Source organism: Lepisosteus platostomus, chromosome 15 (assembly GCF_059453375.1).
Source record: "Lepisosteus platostomus isolate fLepPlt1 chromosome 15, fLepPlt1.hap1, whole genome shotgun sequence".
NCBI classification, from domain to species: Eukaryota; Metazoa; Chordata; class Actinopteri; order Semionotiformes; family Lepisosteidae; genus Lepisosteus; species Lepisosteus platostomus.
This window is the reverse complement of record NC_142625.1, coordinates 15,320,186-15,345,033: the sequence shown is the minus strand read 5'-3', so window position 1 is coordinate 15,345,033 and position 24,848 is coordinate 15,320,186. Positions and strand designations below refer to the sequence as shown.

At 40.7% G+C, this 24,848-nt stretch overlaps 2 protein-coding genes across 2 annotated transcripts in view; one reads left to right on the top strand and one right to left on the bottom strand.

Moving 5' to 3' along the window:
• Nucleotides 1–24,848, top strand: part of gdap1l1 (ganglioside induced differentiation associated protein 1-like 1) — a 97,571-nt gene that overhangs the window by 17,864 nt on the left and 54,859 nt on the right. The window lies entirely within an intron of this gene.
• The window catches only part of jph2 (junctophilin 2), a 47,929-nt gene continuing 28,249 nt past the window's right edge, over nt 5,169–24,848 (bottom strand). Inside the window, exons 3-6 of the mRNA XM_088608305.1 lie at nt 21,870–21,988; nt 16,162–17,147; nt 10,631–10,726; nt 5,169–8,535 (exon numbers count right to left, since the gene is read on the bottom strand). Of these exons, the coding sequence (XP_088464431.1) occupies nt 10,646–10,726; nt 16,162–17,147; nt 21,870–21,988 (1,186 nt within the window). The 3' untranslated portion in view covers nt 5,169–8,535; nt 10,631–10,645. The remainder of the gene's footprint in view (nt 8,536–10,630; nt 10,727–16,161; nt 17,148–21,869; nt 21,989–24,848) is intronic.

Sequence of the window (24,848 nt, the reverse complement as noted above, 5' to 3'; positions counted from 1 at the left end):
GCAGGCTGGAAAATGTTGTTGTCTCCTTACGAGAGGCCAGGTGTGTGTGTAACTCCTGCCAGTTATCTGTTAGATAACTAAGCTAACACTAGCAAACTACTGTATATTGTATGGCTTCATGATTTCTATTAGGTTGAGAATAATAGGAATGAAATGTATGTTTGAATATTTTCTGAAAACCCTTTTTTTTCCCAATACACTACTGCAGATCACTTTCCGTCTTCACTGCCAGAGATTAAAATGGTGACAGCTTGTGGAGAGATTTTAAATGGTTCTGGGTGTATAGTGAAGTCAGTGATTTCTCAATGTTTTGTAAAGCAGCTGAGTTAATAGCGTTTTCTCAAAATGCAATTAATATTAAATAGATGAGACTCTGTGGCTGATTAAATCAAAATTGCAGTCCACAAGGTTATATAAATTACCTAGCCCCGTACTTCAAAAGGCAAATATAAGAAGATTCTTGCAGATAGAAATATGCCACGAAGCATTTAATATAAAATTTCAAAATAGCAGGGTAGGTCTCTGCAATATTATATACTGTCTGCTAGATATATAACCCTTTTTATTCAAGACATATAATTTGGAGATGTGAACCTTTTAATAGTATTTTTCTGAGAACAAAAGGAAAAACATAATGGCATTTACGACGTTAATTCGATTTTTTTCTTTTGTACAGAAAAGCTTTGGCTACATTTATACCAGACCTTTCTGATTTCTGTTCAGATATGTCATGAAAAATATAATAATATCAGAATGTGTAGCCGCACCAGGATTCTACACAAAATAATCTGGTTAATGCTCTCCTACCCAGCTGTGGTAAATCCGTTCCTGTGTTTGAATTATACATTCTGCATTAAAAAAAACTGAAAGGCATATTGCAAGCTCTGTTTGTAACTCAGGTCTAAAATGGGGCCTGGCAACGTGTGCTGTGTCATGCAGGGATCTATCAAAGCAGCAGACAGGTGTGGTTTAAAAATACTGCCTTTGTTGCTACCCCCGGTTGCCTTTTTACAACAGATCTAAAAACAAGCATGGACTCTTCCTTTATGCCACTCATGCTCATTGCTCACTGTTCTTCAAAGACACAGTGCTTGAGCACTGTTCAAGAACAATGAGCAAATCGACATTGAGCCTGTTTTTATTTTTATTCAGCTGTTTTTTAGACTCTGATCAATATAAATAATCCAATCAATATTAGGGCTGAATAAACAGTATATATACATAAAACTGGGGGCACTGTGGCACAGTGGTTAAGATTTCTGCCTTGCAGCGCTGTGTTCAATTCTGGACCCAGCGTGCTACAGTACCTGTAGTTTGTACTGCCTGTTCTCCCCATGTTTGCGGGGTTTTCCTGCGGGTGCTCTGTTTTTCTCCCCCTGTCCAAAGACACAGTCGTGGTAGGTTAATTTGGATTCTGGGAAACCTGGCCCTGGTGTGAGTGTGTCTGTCTGTGCGTGCCCTGTGATTGGCTGGCGTCTTGTCCAGGGTGTACCCCGCCTTCTGCCCATTGCTTGCTGGGATAGGCTCCGGCTCCCTCCACAACTCTTGACCAAATGATGCAGTTAGAAAATGGATGGGTGGATGTACAGTATATAAAACGTAATTCTTCCATAAGCAATTTCATTCAATTCTTTTTTTAGTTATTCGTTATTTTCATTGTCTTTAAAAGTATTATTGAATATCACTTAAGAAGAGGTTACAAATGAGAGGAAGATCACCATCCCTGTCTGGTCTGTTTCAATGCCAGCAGCTGTTGATCTGGGTTGCCAGCATTGACAGCACTGCTCTTCAGTTCCCATCGCTGGTTCAGAGGAGGAGAGAGATTAAAGGATGAATGCAGCAAGAGATTGTTTACTGTGACTGAATTTTGACTTGTTGTCATTGTAAAGCATTGCTCACCCACCAGTCCACCAATCCATCATGAGGAAGCTACTTATTCCTGGCAAGTGTCATGGCAACCAAACGACTATCCTGAAAACACAGGACCCAAGACCAGACTGCAGCCAGGATGGGTTATAGGGCAAATACAGACAAGTGCACCAGGGCAATAAACTGCAGAGACACCAGCCTGGCTTTCGAAGGTGTGTGAAGAATGGAACAGCAGAAGAAAATCCACATGAGCATGGTGAGAGCATACAAACTCCACACAGAAGGAATTTCAAATCAAACCCAGGACCTGAAACTTCTATAGGAGCGGAGCTATTGTAGCTTCCACACCACTGTCACCCACCAAGTACTCTACAAGTATGTAATAAAATCGACTTCCCAGAGAGACAATTTCAATCCCATGACTGACCACAAGACTTTTTGTATGCCTGCTGCCATCCATCATAAACACACCTCCTTTGAATTTCCACTAAAGCCCTGAGGTTTGTTTATGTACTGAGAATTATTCAACTCAGTCTTACTACAGTGGCGGTACTGCTTTTATATCTGAATCTCCAGTCTTGTTTTGCAGAGCACCAGGAGAAATGTGAAGTGATTATTAGTTCAGAAGTGAGATGTGTGACCAGAACTTACAGTATTGAATTTGTATCTCAGATTTTGCTTCATGAAATGCCGATTGTCATTAATGAGTCGTCCACTGCCTTTGAAATTTTAGATTCCAGGTCCTTGTCTAATTTCTGACATTCTGAAATGCACTTTCACACAATACATGAATATCCTAATTTACATGGAACTTTGCAAGGGAGCTGCAGAATAACTTACGATACCATCATCATTACCTCCTGTTGAAGGAGGAAGGAACTTATCAGATTTGCCAGTGCCCTCCAGCTATTAAAGGGTTAAGAGTTTGGCTCCAGATGGGGTATTGCAATCTAGCACTGGGCTGAAATCTGTTCTACTAGACCCAGGTCAGGCTTCCAGTATAGAATATACAGTTGCACCCCACATTCCAGCTACCATCTGAGGTAGAATTCTCAGTACACCATCCAAGCATCGCACCTGTTCCAACAAAAGGCCCTGATGACACAGGGATACTCATGGGAGCATAGAAGCATGACATTTCTCCAGCAGGCTCATTACTATTAGTGCTACTAGTTGTAGTGGTTTAGGAGCTGGACCAGAACACTAGAGAAACAGGAAAATGGTTACTTTAAAGCAGATTGGCGCACTGTCATTTCGAATTTTACGAACAATATGTCTCCCTCACTTACAGTAAGTACAGTAAGCTTGGAAGATGCAAAAAAAATAATAGGTGGAGAATGTGGTTGAAGTTGATACCATCAGGAAAAGCCTGGTTAAAATCCTTGGATCAATTCAGTAATAACTTCCAACTGGGCTTACCGTGTCGAATGGCCTCTTCCTCTTCGTAGCCTTTCTCTAGCTCTTCATAGTCAATACTGATGCTGTTTGGTGACGATTTTCAACTCTGAAGGTGATATCAGCAAGGTGACATCAGTTTCTAGCATATCTCAGCAGTCCACCGGTGGAGCAGAACATGGGGCATGAGTTGAATAGTGCTTGCTTTGAAAACCTGCTTCACAAAATGTAAAATTCCATTTTCAAGGGCTTAACAGCACGGGCAGAAACAGTGGTAAGAAAATATGTCGGTTGGGAGGTGTTGCCTGGACCTCTGCCAAACGGCAACACGTTAAAGGAAAACGATACAAGTGGAGAACTGAGGTTGGATCAGATAAGCTTTTTGATTTGGATAGTAGAACTAACATCTGTGAAAATCTGGTTTTGAGTAATTTTTAACTCCTCTTTTTTGCATTTTAATTCTTATCTGAACCTAGTTACCTAGATTGCTTTAGTATTTGATCAAAACTTACAGTATCAAACAATATTCACTATTTGTGTACACAGATCAGAGTGGGGAACATTATTTTCCATACACAGTACAAGTATTTGTTTGCATATTCCTCATTCAGCAGGCATACTGTATCACCCTGAAACTCACAACTGGTAACCCACTCAAGCTCAGCAGTGTGAGCCTGGTCAGTACCTGGATGGGAGACCTCCTGGGAAAGCTAAGGCTGCTGCTGTGAGAGGCATGTCTGATACAGTAAAACTGGCAAAGAGAAAACAATCCCAATGATAAATTATAATGATGAGCTAATTGTGTTGAGGTGTCATGATTTGTCAATGATGATTTTACATTTTAGGTTTGAAATTGATAAATGTAAACGCATCCAACCCAGTAAATGTGTACGGCTGAGTCATTCCTTTAGCATCCATCAGACATCGTTCTGTTGATACGAAGTGGTTCCTCTCTTGATATGTAGCAGTTTAGATCACCTGATCACCTGTGCAATTTCAACTCTTTCATTAACAGGGTGACCAAGCGCTCACGCAGCCAGCAAAGCCAGCTACTGTATATCACGGTCAGTCAAGAGTGATCAATTGATCAAATTAACAACAAAAACATTTGAACAATATTCAAAATGGATTTTTCAAAACATACATTGCTGTATAGTTTCTTTTTACCTGTATTGTACATCTATAGGTATATGCATTGTATATAAGATATATATGCACAGACATATACTCTATAGCTTTGCTTCTTTACAGTATTTACAAACCTGTCCACTAGAACAAGTAGTATTTTTGTTTCACTAATAATGATACAAATGGATGAAGTTTCTGAAAAAACATGGGTTTTGTTCACCAAACAGATGATAATTGCAGTAATTGAAAGCAGTCCAGGAGCCAAGATATTCAGAGAAAGTAAAGTTTCTGGTGGCCCAGACAGAAAGTCATTCCGTGCAAACATTTTGTGTCTTCCAGGAGATAGACACATGTCCTATTTGTGCTGAGGTGTGGGCGGTGATAGTGGACAGTGGTATTTGGTTTCTTCTTCTGCTGTTACTGTATGTCCTCTGCAAAATGGTAGAGGTCTCTCTCGTGCTGTTCAGCCCCCTCACAGATGGACTTTCTGTATCTGATCTCACAGTGTCCTCTCAGTTGATGGTAATAATGTGCAGTAGCAGTACATTCCAGGCTCCAAAATTCATACATCTGTATTTCTAACAGACATACAGCACAGTATACAGTGTCATCCTGTCAAGTGTGATGAGTTTGAGAAACCTAACACTGCTCTTCTGGAAACGTGTTCTGTTGACCTCTATGCACAGAAGACACCAAGCAAATTCAATAGCTTCATTATTGGATGTTTTATTTATTTGAAAAAGAATGCTGGCTTTATTTGAATAAAGAGAGAAAAATTGTAAAAGTTGTAAAATTACAATCTTTATTTGAAACAATTGTATATTTATTAATTATTTAAGGTTTTTTTATACATAGTGGCAGTCCTGAAATATGAATTCTTTATTCTATCCAAAGAACATCATTTGCCAGTTGCTTTTTGTGTTGTTTTTTTTTATTTGATGACATACTGTGATTCCCTAGTTCTTTGGCACATACTGTACAGTGACTTCAGTATTTCCTTGAGTGGTTTTCGAATTCAATGTATCTCATAAGACCTGGAGTTAAAAAAAAGAACATACGACATATTCTGTCACCTTTCAAGCCTGAGGTAATGTTATACATTCTATAAGGGAAAGGATACTACTAGTTGATAATAATAGATGTCATTCACTTAAACGAAGCCAGGATTTTGGGAGTTTTGGAAAAGAAAGGGTAAAAGCTTTTAAGGGGTATAAAACACACTATAAAAGTGCCTGCATGCATACAAAATTTGAGAGGAAAGCCAACTTGGTTAGTTTTGGTACAGAAAGTCAATAAAGGTTAGAACAATTATTTATGGTTCTTTTAAAAGTTTGCATCTCCACAATAAACAGACCAACAGAAGCTAAAAACTATTAACAAAGCACAGTCTACTATTTTTCCTTAAATCTTTGCATAGCAAACAGTAAAAAAACATGTTTATTTAAATATCATTCTTAAAACACAATGATCAATCTGTTAAAAATGATCATGTGTAGGATCTTTTTTCCCCTTTTTATTACATTACAGTTTAAAAAGTAAAAGGTGTTTTAACACAGCTCAGTTTTTATTGTGCAATAATACATGTATATATGTTAATTTAGGAAGATCCTGAATAGGCAGCCTTAAATTAAGTACATTAAACCCTTTATGGAAATAGTATTGGTATTAAAATAAAAAGGGCAGCATGGTGGCCCTGTAGTGCTAGGGCCCTGGGTTCAATTCCAGACCTGGGGTGTTATCTGTGTGGAGTTTGCATGTTCTCCCTGCATTTGCGTGGGTTTCCTCCAGGTGCTCCCGTTTCCTTCCACAGTCGAAAGACATACTGGTAGGCTAATTGGCTTCTGGGAAAATTGACCCTCTTGTGCGTGTGTGCGGTTGTGTGTGTCTGGGTCTGTATGTGCCCTGCGATAGACTGGCGTCTCATCCAAGGTGTGTACTGCTTTGCACCCATTGCTTGTTGGGACAGGCTCCAGCTCCCTTATGACACTGTATTGAATGCACGATCAGAAAATACAGTAGATGGATTAACATAAAAACAGCGATTGCCCAATTCGTTTCCTCAATGACTGCCTGTACAGGTCCTACGATTAAAAAAAAGAGGACGAGCCATTGTGCTCACAACCAAGATGACTAGCGTTCAGAATGCATTAAAAACCTCAAAATGCATACAGCACAAATACTGTATACCTATGCTTAGATAATCCACAACCCTGCAGACTGTCTCAAAAATGAGAAATTTTCAGAGAAGCAATTATGGATTTCTTTTTGGAAAAATGATTAGAAAATATTCAATAATTCCTAATGTACATGGTGTGTAGCACCACTTGCTGATGGTTATGCTGATATCTGCACTATTCAGTGTATTCTGAAGTGCCCAGGTTCAAAAAGAATAAGTTATGTCTGATGTTTTGTTCCTGCTGTACCTGGATTTCACACCAAGTGCCCTAGAACACTTTTGAACATTCAGCTCTTTGAATGACCTTTCATTAATAAGGACAGTTTGAACTCTGTCTCTGTTGTGGTCTTGCAAATTGAGCACAGCTGCTCTGCGTATCTTCAGTGTCAAGGGCTCCCAGCCAGAGGTTTTACACATGACCAAAATTTTTACAAAAGCTGATTCGTAGTGTGTTCTCACTTGAACTAGGAAACCATTTTTAAAATCTTACATATCAAATGTATATTGAAAAAACACCAGTTATAAAAAACCCAGACTTATGCTGTTTGCATTGCTAACATTACTTTTACATATATCTCACAATCCAACAGCATCTGTATTATTGTTCTTCATGTTAGAATTAAAACTGAGCACTTATATATTATGTTATGTATTGTTTCAGTGAGAGGTTTGTCATTTGACTTCAGCAAAATGGCAATATTCTAGATTCAAACAATCTGTGCATACTATGGATTTTGTATTTTATCCTTCAGTACCATTTGACATACAGTATTTTATTTAAAAGGCTATAGAAAATATTGCTAGCTAATGAACATCACAAACAAGGTCCCAATCTGGGAATATCTGGTTCTCTTCTGCCATGGACATTTTGGTGCCTATCTTCTTAAAAAAAAAATCTATGTCCATTTGGAAAATGAAGCCATCCTCGATGGTTCCCATAGTTCCTTGCTTCTGGACAAACATCTGCATCTATTGGCAACTTGCATCACATTGGTTTTAACCCAAGGAACTTGTCTAAATATTGAAAAGCAATCTTAGTGGGGAAAATGAATGGGAGTTATGACTTATCCTCACCCTCTGAATTATCATTCTGTTGGGAAGAAATTAATTCTTACCATCTTTCCTTCTGTACATCATTTACTAAATAATCCTTTTCTGTCTCCATTCCGCGCCATCTCTACTGAAAGAACACCTGACTTTCAACCTTCTCTGCCAAGAACTCTGTAGAATTCAAACCAATCAAACTTCTTCACAGCCTCCGAAGTGACAAAACCCCTGACGACGCTTGTCTCAGATTCCACTCTCAATGCAGAAGGACTAAATATAAAAAAAAACTCTTTCCCATTTTGAAGTTTGAACTTTTTTGTTAAAACGTTTAAATATCTATACTGTATTGATAACAAAATCCTTAAAGGTTTTGGATGTATTTTAGTTAAACTGTTAGTTTTAGATGTACATTGGGATTTTTTTTTTGCTTCATGGAGTAGTGCTTTCACCTTCAGTAAAGCCAGTGTTTTCTGAGCAAAGGTTACTCTTACAATCTTTAAAAATTAATTCTGTTGCAGGACTTCTAATTGTGTTTTTTGATTCAGTGAAGCAAAAGGAAGGCTTTCTAGTACAATTGTAGCTACTCATGCATTAAATCCATCTGGTCACATTGGATGAATGTGGCTCAAAATCTTTGGTTACAATGATTGGTAAGGCAGTCCTTCATATGTAATAACCACAGCAGTTGTCCAGATTCACCTCCTAGCTTTTTTCCTCTCCATTGTTGTTTGAACAAAGGAGCTCAGGGCATACTTTGTATTTTGTGAACTCCACACATGCATAAACAAAATGCGAGCTTGTAGTCCTGTCCTGTGGCAACATGGCTGCTGGCATCCACAGGTGGTGTTTCTCGTCTGGGACAGAGACCGGAAGGAAGCCATCTTTTCCGAGTACTGCTGCGAGTACTGTCATTCATCCCCCTGCCAGGAAAACAAGAAAAACCCTCATTCGGGATGTGATTTGGCATCGCTCTTGTAGCATAAAATTACAGCCATGGTCCAAGCTCTTAAAACTGTCACATTTCAAATATAGAGAGCTGTTCTACAGAGTATTTACTATACCACTAAGCACCTTCCTTGTTTGTCTCAGTATCAGTTCGTCTAACTTTTGGGACATTTTCAAATCTCATCTTTTCATGCAGAACCTGTGATTTGTCTGCACAGTTTGAAAACCTGCTGTTCCTCTTCAGCACTTTGTTGCCTGATATCTGCTACAGATGCCCATTTAGTTTTTACATTGCTCGCCTCTTACTCGTCCATTACACCATTATTCATTCTGTAACACGTGCCGCATTTCTTTTTTTTTCAATAGGTAATATACATCTTCGATTACTGTATCTCTCATTGCATTGTTATAATCGTGTACTGAATTATAATATTGTATAATTTGTTCAATAATTGGATGTAGGATTAAGGCCTTTAGATTAAGGCTGCTACATTATTTGCTAAATTAATTAAAGCTCGCATGGACCGGATGATATTGAAAAAATGTTATAATTGGCCAGTTCTTGATTGTTTTGTGGTAATTTTAATATGTACTAATAAAACATTTAATTATTTCATCACACATGTGATTAACTTAAGTCAGTAATAGAAAGGGAACACCCATTGTCGAATATACTTGAAGCTTTTTGAAATGTACTGTTTATCGTCATCTTTACTTAACTGTAATTTTTACCTATGATGGAGTCACAGATACTGTAACTGTAATCTTTACCTACGATGGAGTCACAGATCAACATGCTGGTATTTTAATCATGTTGGAGGAAAAACAACAGACTGTATGATTTTATAAGATTTTCATATTCCGAGACGATAATGACCACCTAAAACTTGTTAACCAAATGTTCAAACTGTGTGTTTTGTATTTGAATTATTGTAATGTAAGTTGAGTCTGCAAAAATTATTAATTTTCACAATGAATTATTGCTGCATGCTTCTGTACGCACAGCCCAGTAATCAACAAATGTGGAGTCATTCTAATAAATCTGCACACTAGTGTGTATAGGATAAATAATCATTAAACATCCCTTGCAGTTTATAAAAGCCTGAAGGAGACATTCCATAATTGAAAGCCATTACTGTAATAGCTGCAAGAGGATTCTAGTGACAGCTCTGACATTTCCCAAGGTAGTCTGTGCTCAGCCGACAGAATTTACATATAAACAACTGTAACTTAGCGACACAGCCATTCTGGGAGAAAGGAAAATGAATGTGCTGTATGCCTGCACTGCCTTAAATGGACCGGCAGGTATGGTATTGAATGGGACAGAACTTAGTCTGAGCCAAACAATAAACACCTTTCTTGGAGCGCAAGAAAAAAATAATGACAGCTTAATACGTGTGTAAACCACATGTCTTGGCATAGATCTTAAAACTGGAAAATATCAGAAGGCCTGGTCTAACCTAACCAGATAAAACCTAAGGCAGGAAAATTCATTGTACGTAAGAAAGGAAATGTTTCTTTAACACTACACCAGTAGGATCATTCTCTTGGGAAAAATCAATGCTTCCATTTCTTGCCATTTTGTTTTATCAGTAAGACCATAAAATCCCTGTGAAATGGCTGTTCTGATATTTTTACTGTCTTGCACAAACATGAGATGGAAGGTTGTATGTAAGACAAAGGATATGTCATGATAGGATATTGTTAAAGATAAAAGGATATTGTTGTATTAGACATAAAAGCAGAAAATGCAAGGCAGAAAGGAGCATTCTGAGGCCTTTCTTGTGAAATGTGCCTCTACATAAAGCATAAAGTAGTAGTTTATGCAGTGAGTGTGCAACAGATTTGGCTTTTCACCATACATTTAAATGTAAAGTTATTCCTTGTAGATACACAGGGTACTGAGAAAATCTTGGAGTCTTGCAATCACCCTGCAGAACTGCTGTTTTCTTTAAAACAAACCCTGCTGGTTTATCCCTTTGAATTTTGTTGTACACCTGCTAGAAACTGCAAGGCTTCTGCTTACTTGTGCTGTGGAAGACTGGGTGTGTGGGAGGAAGGTTGTCTCACCTGAATCTCGGTCTCTCATGATAGAATGTGGACAAAGATGATGGCCAGGCCAATGTTCAGCAGGATTACCATGCAGATCATGATTGTGTTCGGTCCCTTGGGGAAAGAGGAGAAGAGGTACTTAACCTTTAACCTTCAACCTTCCTAACAGTTTTGACATCAATAGAGGATTCTGATTACAGATATAAGTTCACGGTTTGAAAATTCAAGAACTCAAGTTTCACAGTATCTTCCCCTTATTCATTTTCTTCTTATTTACCAAACCTTATTTGTGCCGGTGTTTAATATTTTGAATGCTAATACCACTACTTATATTCTAACATCGCCCATTACACCACTTAATATGGATCAATCTCAACCAAAACTCACTTAGGGCAAAATCACTCTACAACTTCATAATGTTCATTCAACATTGACATGAAAACGGGATGACTGCTGTCTTGCTTTTTAGTCTGTAACAGTGTGGTGACAGAGCCCTCTTGTGGTTTAAAATAGGAAAAATTGGTGATGTGGTAAAAGTGATAGTAGTCTGTGGCTGCTTGGCAGTCTGTGAGAGACCGATTGAAGAATAATAATTCCTTACACTTATAGAACACTCCACTCAAAGCCCTTTACAGGTAATGGGGATCCCCTCCTATACCACCAGTGTGTAGCCCCACCTGGATGATGCAAAGGCAGCCAGAGTGCACCAGCACACTCACCACACACCAGCTCTCAGTAAGGGAGGAGAAAAGACTGATGAAGCCAGTTTATAGATGGGGATTATTAGGAGGCCATGATTGGAAAAGGCCAGGGGGCAATTTGACCTGGACACTGGGGTAACACCCCTACACATTTTGAGAAACACCCTGGGATTTTTAATGAACACAGGACCTCAGTTTTATGTCTCATCTGAAGAATGCTGCCTTTTTTTACAGTATAGTGTCTCCTGTCACTATACTGGGGCATTAGACCACAGGGTTATCACCCCCTGCTGGCCCTACTAACACCTCTTCCAGCAGCAACCTTAGTTTTTCCCAGAAAGTCTCCCATTCAGGTACTGACCAGGCTCACACCTGCTGAACTTCAGTGGGCTGCCAGTTTTGAGCTGCAGGGTGATATGGCTGCTGGCAATAAGGTGATATGGTTGAAGGCTTAGTGCTCTCTGGAAGTGCTGTCATCCTGTAGAAAAATGCTCTGGTGGGCCTTGCCCAGACTTGAGTAAATGACTGCTGTAAAGACCACCATAATGCGCTGCTTTGATTGCACCTGTGACAGCAGATACTCTTGGGTCATCCCAGGGCTAGCTCGTCTCAGGATACGTAACAGGGACTTCCCTGAGTTTCAGGTCAAAGTTTCATACAGGCCATCAGAGCTGGATGCCTGGCATTTATATCCTTTCTCCTCGCAAACATTTGGTACACCTTCTATGAAAATCTCCAAAACACAAAAGCAAATGAGACAGGTATAAAAGTTGGGACCTCTGGCCTGGATCCCTTTACTAAGGGCTAATAGGAAATGGGTAAGGAAGAGTTGAGACTCAATGGAGATGCTTTAGTCCCGGACTTGAAATCCCACTTATCTGCCTCTCCTACCCACACATCAGAGACTCCACAATGCAACTCCCCTGGCAAGGGAAAGAGACCCTATCTCAGGGAACTATCCTGGAACCAGATGGCAGATCCCACCTCATGCCACATGCAGATCCAGGTGGCTGAAATGAATGGGTTTCATTAGTAGCAGGACACATGAAACACAAATTATTATACATTATTACACAAAACCCTTGTTCTGCATGAGCTTTCAGTTTAATATGAAATATGCCCATCCTCATATCCAGTAATAATTATGGAGGAAATAAAAGTTTTCAGGAAGGCAAACCTGTTACAATTAAGCCCATTGTAAAATACTAATGTATCATTTGCCGCTTTCATTTAAGAAGGCCTGACTCTCAGAAGTTATCTAAGATCTTCAGTTCATTGTGTGATGGTATAATTTTAGATTCAAGGATCACTGGTAACGTGCCATTGTGACTGGAAGAAAGCTTTTGTGAGGCAGTTCATCCCTTGCCAGAACTCCCATCATAACACTCAGACTGATGTTTTTTCTTGTTTCTATTAAAAGTCTTTGTAACTGTGAAGGAAAAACTGGCAGCTGGTACAAAGTTAACTGAGTGGAAGATAGGCTGCTATTTTAACGAGGAGCCCTGCTACTCAGATCAAGTCTTCTGCTTACTGCATTGCAAGGGTGTCTGAGAGAGAACCTTAACAAAATAATTGCACTGCAGAAATGTTGGCAGTTTTTCATTGTGACAGTGCCGTGTGACTGTTAATCTACAAGCTGATGATAAAAACAGAAAGTGATGATTCACTTAAATAAAATAAAATTGAACACGTTGGATTCTGAGATCACAGATGTGTTCCCTGTATTACTCTGAGGCTTCTGGGAGAAAGCAATAGACGTAAAACCTTGGAGCTCTGTGTTTTCCCCTCCCTTCAACTTGATTTTTCATGATTTTTTATACACCTTTAATCCTTTGAAAGTTTAACAATTCAACTGTGTTGGAATACATATTTTTAGTATGGGATTTCCTTGTACATATATTGATTTTCATTGCTTTAGGTGTGCTTTCAATTTATTATCAGTAAAACCCCTGACATGGCTGCAGGTACTGAATTTGAAATAACTGTCCTGTGCTTTTTAAATTATTGCTCCACGTGGCAGGTAGTGGTTAATCACGGAGCAAATGGGCATCACGGGTCCCATTAATCCCATTTCAAACATTAAAGATGTTTGAAAGAGCAGGGTTGTCCTGGCTAAATTCCACTCTGGGCTTAACGCACTTTGCTCAAATTCTCCCCTTAATTGAATTGGCGAAGGAATTGCTCACTTCTCTTCCTGATCTACTGTGTAGTGTAGCTATAGATGTGTAACGTGAGATACCCAGGTGACTGTGGCATGTCAGCAGTGGGTGAAGAGGATCACCTCCAATATGCAAAGCACTGAACGAATGCAAGGAAATTCTTTTATTTATTTAATGTTTCCACCTCTTATCCATCCTTCCAATGTCTACCCCTTTCTTCCAGCTAAGGACATATCCCAGCAAGCAATGGGTGCAAGACAGGGTATTCCCTGGATGGGATGCCAGTCCCTCACAGGGCGCACACACATACCCAGAAGCCAATTAACCCACCAGTATGTCTTTGAGCTGTGAAATTGGAGCATCCAAAGGAAACCCATGCAAATACTGGAAGAACATACAACTGCCCTGTTAACTGGCTTCTGGGAAAATGGCCCTAGTGTGAGTGTGTGTCTACTGTACTGTACGTTTGCCCAGAGATGCAGAGACGTCCCGTCAGGCAGGGTGTATCCTGCCTTGCGCCCCGTGGCTTGCTGGGATAGGCTCCGTCTCCCCTGTGACCCTGAATTGGATGAAGCGGTTAGAAAATTGATGGAGGATGAATGCCAGGTTATCAGGGCACATGTTCCCTGCCAAGCAGTAGGGAAACTTTCACTTCAACAAGAAAAAAAAACATTTTGGTAGGGTGTGTTAGTGCACCTCCGTAGATGTCCACAGACAGAGAAGGCTCAATCCAGCACTCAGGACAACAAAATGCTTTCCTGTATTGAACCCATGGAACTGGGGCCCTCCTTACAAATGATCTGGGGTTGTCAGCGTTAGCCTCGTTCTTCAGTACTGTATGTGGATCCTCATTATAAGAACATGGGAAAGGTAACAAACTAGAGATAACTGTTTGAGTCATCTACCTCATTTGGCTGCCAGCAGCTAACTGATCCCAGAGAATGCAGACAATCCACTGCTTATCTGGGGCTGCATTCCTTCAATATCTACTGAGCTACTGTCCAAATGAGGGTGTGGGATGATTTTGACTGTCCCTGGACAGAACTTTGCCACTGGACCTCTGAGTCACTTTCCCTTCTTTCCCATCAGTCTACAAGTCATAGAAGCTATTTCCCCTGTGACTGGGAACAGCCCTTCCGATTAATTTGAGTGAAAACAAATTTCAGACAGCAAACCACCAGGTAAATAAATAAGGAAAAGACTTGCATAGGAAAGCAGGTTCATAGAAAATCACCTGCCCGCATTCACAGTGATGCCACATGACGTTTGCTCAGACTGACCTCTCCCAACACCATAGTGCCTGCAGATGCAGCGAGCACTCGCTGGCCTTCATTACGGTACCTAATTGCGGAGGGATGATGTTCAGTTTTCACCTCTTTGTGGTGAGTGGCATTGTACATGCAAACCGAAAACAGAGGAACCTTCAATTTTAAAAACTATTATGTAAGTACTGGAAACTGTTTTGTAAAAATGTTACCAGATCTATTATTGTGTGTGCATCATATGTACTGTAAACTAAACACGGATTCTACACTACTGTTTCAGAATAGTTCTAACTACAGCACAGTCATCATGCTGGGACATTGCTTTGGTAATTATGGTCAAGGGAAGAGCACCACCTACTGGTCAACAACACTTCTTACAGTAGCAACAAGTCTTTTCCTAAAGGTCCCCCTCCAAGTACCGACCAGTTCTAGCCTTGATCAGCTTCTATGATCTGATAAAGTCAGGCCACAAAATGGTTAATCAAGGTTATTAAGTTAAAATTAACCTCAGTTTTAAACTCAATAAGTGTTATACTTAATAAAGGAGTGAATATTATTTCTGAAATAAGTGTGAAGTAAGCCTTAGTGAGTGTTCTCAGCTTTAAACAAACAGTATGTTGTTTGTTTTCTAAATCCCTTTACGCAGCCAAAATAAGCTCTTCATATCAGGTTTTTTTAATACAATATCTGGTAGTTCGCTAGTTTACGGTGTTACAGGTGGAAACAAGAAAGAAAAGATGCTGGTTTTTCAATCCAAAATTAACTCTGCTTCAGGGGAAATGTAGATACTGTACAAAACACTGAATAGACCTGGGAGAGAAAAAAAAGCTCCCCCGTATTTTTATAACAGCTATTTTCTATTGCCTGATTTTATTTCTTGGTATAGAGACACAAAGGACTGATTTCCTGAATGGTTTGTTTGTGTCCCCATGTCTGAAGGAATCAGGAAGAAGTCTTTCATGGTGTAAACATACAAGACAATCACAGAAATGAGATGTGCTTTACTGGATGGTTAGAGAAGTTCAAGTAGCACACAGAAACCAGAGCTCTGTGAGACTAAAGCTTTGTCTACAGAATGGCTTCGTAAGTGCTCGGTAGTTGAGGAAACATAGTGTTCTGTCACCACTGGCACACAGAAGACCTTCTTTTTTTCCCCCTTTGACGCACAAAGGAATCCTCTGCCTCTGGAGTCTATCCCTGCCCTGTCACTGGGACAGAACGGAGAACACGAGACCCACACCCACAAGACGTACGACGTTTTCACTAGTTACTTTAGGTGTACAACTTTACAGGGGCTCCCAGAAATGAGAGGACAGTAATCACCCTGGGTGGGGGAAAAAAAGGTTAGTAGAGACTCTTTGCGTTTAACAGCACATCTCCCGTACTGTAAACCTGTTTGTGATTCTCGGTATTCTCAGACAAACCTCTTCATCTGCAGACGTGTCCTTCACCTCAGCACGGGACTTGGTGCCTGCCTTTGGTCTGGCCTCAGCTCTAGACTCTGTCTTGGAGGCTGCCTTGGCAGCAGGCCTGGCCACAGCCTTAGGCTCCACTTTAGTCACTTGCTTAGCCTCCTGCTTCACCACTGAGGCTCTGAGCTCCGGCTTGGCGGGGGGTTTCGGTTCTGGTTTGGCCGGGAGAGAGGGTTCGGCTTTCAAAGCGGGCTTGGGAAGTGTCGCCTTCCGCTCTTCCTTCACCACCGCCCTGGGCTCGGGTTCCTTGTGGGGGCCCGGCGTGGGCAGCCGCTGGGGAGGGGGCTCTGGCTGGGTCTCTCTGGGCTTGACCTCTGCCGCGGGCTCAGGGGCGGCAGGTGTGGAAGGCACTTTGGAGACGTGGACAGCTACTTCCTCCTCCTGGGGATAGATGATGGTGGTCCTCACGGGGTAGCTGTGAAAGCTCCGGTGGACGTCGGCGGGGCTCGGCTCGGGCGCCTCGATCTTCTGCAGGGGCTTGATCTCCAGCTCGTAGCCGCTGTTCGGGTCGCCCCTGTTGCTCTGCCGGCTGGAGGGGCGGGAGTGAGGGCGGCTGCCGGGGGCCGTCCTCTCGTCCCCCGGTGAGACGAGCGCGTTGGACGGGGTGTTTGGCCGGCTGCCTGGGCGACTGCTGCCCCGGCTTCCGCCTCTGCTGCCCTGGTCGCCGTTCCAGCTGCCCGGGCTGAGGCGGTTGGGGTCCTCCCGGCGCACGCCCTGCTTGGATCGGCGGCCCTCCGGGGGGGTCCCGGCCGGGCTGGACGAGGGGGTGCGGGCAGGAGACGATTCTCGCCCCACGCTGTCTTTCTCGTGCAGCTGGGGGCTCTCGGGGGGAGTGGGGGGCGGCTCCTCTGTAGACGGCACTTCCTGCTCGGCGTTGTCTGCATTCTCGTTGCTCTCGGTGATCTCCTGCAGCATTCGTCTCTTCAAGTACTCTGGGCCTACAACGAAAAGCAAAGCATACTTGAAACTGTTTTTTTTTTAGCTTTTATAGCGGCCTAGTGGCGCAGTGGTTAGCAGTCGGTAGTCTCGTAGCCTCGCAGCGCTGCGGTCTTGGGTTCAATTCTGGAGCTGGGGTGCTGTCTTGTGTGGAGTTTGCATGTTCTCCCTGGGTTTGTGTGGGTTTGCTCCAGGTGCTCTGGCTTCCTCCCACACACAAAGACATACTGATAGGTTAATTGGCTTCTGGGAAAATCGGCCCTGGTATGCGTGTGTGTGTGTTTGTCCAGGGTGTACCCTGCCTCGCGCCTGTTGTTTGCTAGGTTCGGCTCTGGCTATTCCCCGACCCTGAACTGGGAGAAAATGGATGGATGGATATCTGAAAGATATCTATACAGTGCCCACCAAATTAATCCTACTCCCCCTGAGACGGAAACAAAAAAGCATCATCTAGAAGAGGGAATTTAAAACATTTTTGTCATAAATAATTCACTGAATTCCAGGAAACACAAGAGCTACAGTACAGTATATGTATTCAAATTTCTAAGTCTTCCTTTACATAAAATAAAATTAAAATGAGTCTCTCAAAGTGTCCTGCTCTTTGGAAGTGGAATAGAATCTGGAACCACACTGAGTCCTCCTAAGATTAAGGTTAAAGAATTCAGGCGAGTGCAGGCAAAAGGTCATTAACTTGTATAAGCAGGGGTGATGGCTATAAAAGATTCTGTTAGGTTTTGTTGTTATTTTGCATCTACGGATCACAGAGCTCTTGTTAAGATAGGAATAACACTCCAAGACTCCAGCTATCTCCAACACTAGAGTATTAGAACATTTTGGAACAAAAAAAACCACCTGATTCCCTCAGCCAAGAAGATCAATCTGAAAATAGACACTCCATCATGACAATGATCAAGAACATCATACAAATCCAAAAACAACATGTTGACTCCAAGAAACAAACCTCCAAACCTCAATCCAATCAAACATCTAAATACAAGAAGCTACAGTAATTCACCCCTGGATACAATGGAATTATCTTTTTGTTTTCGTCAAGAAAAGACAATCAAAAAAAGCACAGACAACTGACTGGAGTCAAATTTGTAAACAGACATTAGCTGTTGTCTTGATGATGTAGTCTGTTAATTAAAAATTCAAAAGGACATTCTGAATTAGAAGTAGAATACCTTGTATTGAGATACCAGGCATTACTTAATATTAAACATCAAAGATGTGGGATCGGCACCATCTAGATGAAATAGTGCTTTGTAGAGAGATGTTTTAAATAGTACTTATTTTTAATACTCTATCAATACAAGTTAAAGGGGAGCTGGAGCCAATCCTGTCAAGCAACAGGCACAAGGTATTATACACCCTAGACAGGATGCCAGTCCATCATAGGACACATACAGACATACTGTGCACACACTCACACCAGGGCCAGTTTTTTCCCAGAAGCCAATTAACCAGTGTATCTTTGTGGAGAAAACTTCAGCACCTAGCATATGCACATACTGTGGGGAGAACATATGAACTCCTCAGGCAGCAGCCCAGAATTGAACCCAGGGCCTCTGGGTTAGCAATGCTAACCTCTCTGCTACCAGGCTGCCTGTTATTTAATATGGTCCCAGTAAATTTAGGATACAAGGTTACAGTACTCATGGTCTGCAGTTGTATATATCTTCAGATCCCCGCCTCGTACTTTAGCATCTTAAAATGAGAATGTGGTACAGCTGTAGTCTAAATCAGTATTTATAAAAATAAATCTTTACCAACTGCTTGACCTTCCCTGTATGTTCATCCCAAAAATAACTTCTACCATGGAACATTATCTGTTGCACTGATCTTTATTAAAGTTATCAAATACTTTACATGAGATTTCTAGGCCTGTGTGAAAGTATTCTTTGATGGAGATGGATTAAGAGGTGTCACCTTGTTGATTTCTAAACTATATTTGCATCAGAATGAAAACCCAGGAGTCAGTCTGTCTATTGTCGGCGTGCTCTAACATTTTCTCAAGTAGCTTTTCACTTCCAGGACAAATTCCATATGAATATCTTCAATGAAAAATGAAATGGAGGTCATGCACAAGGTATCTTAGTTAATTATTCATTCGTTTTATGGTAATTCTTTTAATCAGAACAGTGTCGTAGAGCTCCAGTGCTACCGTAGTTGCTAAAATAGAATTAGGAATATTGGGTGAATGGTTTCAGAAGGCAAAATTGTTCCTGAAAAGATAGTTAATATTCATCAAGATCTAATGGGCCTTGACATGAACAATCTAAAGAGGTTTGTAAAGAACTTTAAAATGACACCAGGGTTGTGTTTGGAGCATGTGTAGATCAGAAGGTGCAATGTTTGAGGAATCCTGAGAAGGTAGACAGATGACCATTTAAAATGAACATACCTTTAAGTTTATTTGAAATATTATTGTGAATTCTCAATATCTCAAAATCTATCTCAAATCGTCCCTCCACAGGACAAATATATGTGCTATGTTTCAGGAACTTTTTCGAAACAATCATTTTGATGGAGCTGTGGTTTACCCTTAACTAACCCTCAGTTTTGTTATTTCCTTGTTTCCCCTGAAAATGCTATACTGAAAACTGACACAAAGTCTTTTTTTTTTCCCCAATCGAGATCTGGAATTTATACACCATCTTCAGACATTCTAAATATCACATCTGTGGCCATTTTACACAGTTTTCCCTGCACAATGTTGCACAAGTGTGTGTGATGTGCAGTCTAAATACTGTTTTTTTACTAAACGTTCTATATTATGTAAGTATACCAACTAACAATAACACCTCCAAAAATTATTTGAGGCTATTTATTTATGTACTGTACTAGCTTCAAGTGTGGTAGTTGATTTGGTAGCTTTTCTCAGGACAATACGGTATAACAATTTAAACATTCTGAGTCCCCGGCAGCTGCATCTGGTGAAGGATTTCAACCCTCTTTTCATTCACCTCAACTGAAGAAAGAAGTTAATTTTGGAAAAAGACAGAGGAGTGGGAGATCCTGAGCATTTTGTCTTTCGAAAGTCAAACAATACAGCAAATGCCAGTAAAAACAGAAGCTCACACAAAGATTTGGGGGTGTTGTCATAAGCAGTGTAACTACAGTATATAAACTATTTTTTTCTGCTTTACGGATTATTTTTTGTATTCCTTCCAGTACTGGAGGGGTACTCCTTTTTCCTCGACGGTCACCATGATTTGAAATGTTTGTTTGCAGAAGCAAAGTGTATTATAAACAACTTGCGCTCTCTACATACATTTTACAAAATAAGTTTAATGCCAATATCTAAAGCTACAGAACTCTGATTCATAATTTGTGTGGATACTTTATTAATCCATAAAACCTCAGAAATTGTTTAATTGTCTTTAATAACCTGTCCAGGGATTGCTAACACAGAACAGTTGTGTGGTTTACAGTCAGTGTATCAGATTTCATGACTTGTTACTACATAATATGAACGGGGGAAATTTACCTCTAAAAGTCATACATTACAGTAGCAAGTTAATTCCTTTTTATTAGATACTTCTTTATCAATAATTAAAAGGTTGAGTGATTTTATTTCTAGTGTGCTAATTCATATAGTTCCTACGCAGTACTAGAGATCATTGTCAAGTATTAAAAGTTTTTCCACAAACTTATTCATTAAAAAAAGAATATTGTGCAAGAGTCTACAGTATATCCATGAATGGTAGATTCTGCTGTGATGGCCCTGGGTGGCCTTAATGACAGGGGGCCATTTTGGCTCTTGTGTGGGCAGGTAGTAGTCACTGAGCCAAAATGGCTACTGACAGCTCACTATTTGTGTAATCAAGGCCCGGCTGAAGTACATAAAACCTGTATAGCCAGACAGGGGTGTCTTTTTGGTGAAGACATGGGAAGCTGAGGCTGAGGGTGATGAGTTTCAATGGAAAAGGTAGACCATCCACAATGAAGCTTTGTGTTGTGGTTTGTGAGGAACAGGATTTTGCCTGCCTTATAATAGGCCGGAAGACCCAACCTAAAGCGTACTGTAGATAACACTCCAAGAGAGTTAGGTTTCATGTGATGTTTTTATTCAATAGTACCACCTTGTGGAATTGAAATGAATTAATTTGGGCTTCTGTTGTGCAAGTATTGCCACAAGACGGACATCTGATAAATTCCTTACACAAATTATAACTAATACCCCGTTTTTCAAAAGTAACCTCCCAAATCATGTACAGTATATGTACGTCTTTTCACATTTTCTTGAAAAAGGCTAAACAGGACACAACTTCCATATTGAGGTAAGCACCCTCAAAAGTGCTTGAACTGTCAGTTTTTACAGTCCCACTTTTGTCTATCCATATTATGTGTGTGATTATTCTGCAAGACTCCAAGCTATCAGTTTCAAAGGGTTCACATCTGCTCCATTTTGTATTGGGAGTTTATGTTTTCTCCACATGTAGTAAAGCATGTAGTCTGTCACCTTGGTCTTTCATCATTTTTTATCTACAAAGTTCAAAGCCAATGGAAGCACATGCTGTACAGGAAAGGCTTCACGCAGATAACATGACAGTGTGTTTTCACGGCAGCACTGACCCCTGTGTATGGATCCTCTAGGCCAGAAATCTCACAGCTTGCATGACTGCACCCTTCCTGATGACTGTATCTCTGTGGGACCTTTATTCGTAGTGGCAGAGAGGAGCTTGGCAGCGTCAGGCCTGTTGCCGTCACAGATTGGGTACCTGGCTGGTAAAAGGAAGGCGACAGCTCCCTGGCGACCACCCTGGCGATGCTGGACTCGTTGTTCGCTGCCTGAGAGGCCTGGTCTGCTGCTTCGGACTTGGCTTTGGCGTGCGCCGTCCTGCGGGGAGACAGTCCATAGGTCAAGTGTCTAAACACCAATAAGCTCTGAAAAGAGATCACCCGTATGAGAAGACGTCAAGCGCTTGGAAAGGCACCTTCCAAACTGCGCTGTGTGCTGTACTACAGTACTCTGGACATAGCATTCATGCAGCAACAGTGTTTATGAAAGAGCCTGCTGTTCTGGTTATCAAAGCAGAGCGGTTCGGTCTTTTGGCACTTGGCACTTTTAGTAGCTCACATCTTTGCAAAAATGTTTATTTTATACCCCCTTCTCCCACACGTCAGATGTGTAATGAATTACAGTCTTTGTTTGAAGTTTCACCGCTGGGCTGCTTGGCCTATACGCTCCACACTGCAGAGACGTAAATGTTTAGGTAATTGTCTCGGAATGCAGGAATACGGGAGCTTCTACAAAGCGGAGTGTTTGTGCAGGGAGAGCTGTGTCAAGAGTTTTGCAGAGTGGTTGATATCTTTTCCTGCTCCACTGACCATAAAGGGGAGAACTCAATCAGAACACCAAGCCAGTGCAGCAGAGGTTTATGTAGTAAATTTGTAAGTTTACAATTTAATTTAATTAAGCTAATACATTTAATAAATAAATTCGGCTTCAGCCTCTTGGGGGGAAATGAGTCAGATTGATCATTTTGGACATCTTTGTTCTGAAGAAGTAAAAGTATTGAGAGTTTACAATTTAATTTAATTAAGTTAATACATTTAAGAAATAAATTCGGCTTCAGCCTCTTGGGGGGAAATGAGTCAGATTGATCATTTTGAACATCTTTGTTCTGAAGAAATAAAAGTATTGAGACTTTAAAGTACTGTAGGTCGGGCGTCGGGTAAGCAGTTTTATAAAGCTGTAAATGTCCGAAAAAACTGCATGGGTCAGAAAATGATCCACTGGAACCTGTTTTGGAATGTTCAAGAAACAGATTGCACATGCAATTACAGTCCAGGCAAATTCACGAGTTAATTTATTCCTAATGTAGAATAATGATACTATATAATAAGATACTTTATCTGTCATACACAGCTTTCATCTTTCATCTTTCATATGTGTATGACATCATCCAAGCAGACACTGTGCCTGTTTTTCACAGCTTTACTATGGTCCAGTATGTTTAAACTAAAGACAAAATCACAGTTAAATGTACTAAACCAAGTGAAATTATAGTATAATGTGGTAAACTAATATTAGACTGCATTTTATAATTATAATTATAATTATAATTATTCTAAAAAATACATTAAGTGATCATCTTTCCTGGAGAATTCCACACGCCCATTTCTATTAGCGCTCCTGTTAAATATTCTCAAGCCAAAGATCCCTCAGGAATTCCTTGGTCCTGTATTAAGAGGGGCGATTCGGCACTTTTCCGGACTATAAAAAGAAATAAGGACATTCCCATCACCTCAGGAGCCCTGCCCTCGCCAGATCTCGGCTGTATTGAATGTCAGGCCATCTGAACTCAGCGTTGTAAACAGGCCCTTGATGGCCTGCAGTATAAAGTTCACCCACTGCAGTGCACTATATACAGTACAGGACTCTGACACGGAGTCAGAAAAATAGATCATATGGGGAACATATTTTTAATATCTCTTCTTTTCCATGGCCAAGTGCTGTTCACGTGGCTCACTAATATTGACAGAAATGGAGGTCCTTTTTCAACCAGTCTGAAACAAAGGGCATTTTGAACACCCCAGTCTCGACAGTAATTCGTATTGCTGAGCGTTCATAAACAACCTTTTCACCCATCTTTGTGCCAAACTCCATAATTCATGGGAATGATGATGATGTGTTTCTAATTTCGAAGAAGGGAAGACTCTATCCATTGAGTGTCAGAGTAACACCCTGGGAAACCCAGGAGCAAAGCAGGTGCAAAACCCAAGGAGAAGCAAATGACATCTGGCGTTTATATGAAAGCAAGACAGGCACAGGTGAAAAATAGAATTGTTCTGATGCAGTGAGGCGATTAATTATAGCTGACTCAGATTAATGCCCTTGCTGTCTTAACTCAGTGTTTGATTTAAGATTATACCAGACACCATTGCTGCAGCAAACACTGAACTTGTTTTTGTTGCTGATCCTGCCACAATGACACGATTCAAGCGTAGCCCGTCTCTGAGGTTTAACAAAAGACGTGGTTATTAGTCTACTATCTTCTGCTTGTGAGGAAAAAAACATTTGTGTCTGCAGCAAACTTTGAAAAGACATTTTCAAATGTCAGATGAGATACATTTATCTTCCTCTTCTTTAAATTCACACGTTTTCTCTGTTTATAAGCATACAATCCATTTAAACTTTATTTCCCTACCAGCTACACTCATTTGGGGCCGAGGCAGTTGTTGGCATTCTGTTCCATGTTTTTAAATTGCTAATGCTTATATGGCTTTCCCCCTTTAAAAAAAAAAATCATTGTCTTTACAGCAGCTGTCTGATGTGTAATTATAGGTTTCTCTGCGGATTTGGAAGTAAAGTTCAGCATTACCAATATCTCTGTCACGCTGGGAGTATTACCGATTGTGATTACTCCATGAATACTTTAAATGCTGTAACATTACACTCGTCCCGAAATAACTACTCCCACTTGATGTCTGTGAAGGGAAAGACACTTCCCCATGGAACAATTAGAGAGACACTAATCTCTCCATCAGATGGATGGGCAGCAGGCTGTTACAAATCATCGTGTTTTCTATCAAGACTGAAACGGCATGGCACTCCAAGATGGAAGAGCACAGGCTTGATAATATTTAGGATTTAGAATCTGGGGAACAATGGGCAGCTGAAAGTAAAAAGGAATACCTACGGGCAACTACCCTGGATGGATTTGCTTTTCTATATTCCCTGTATTTTTCAATGC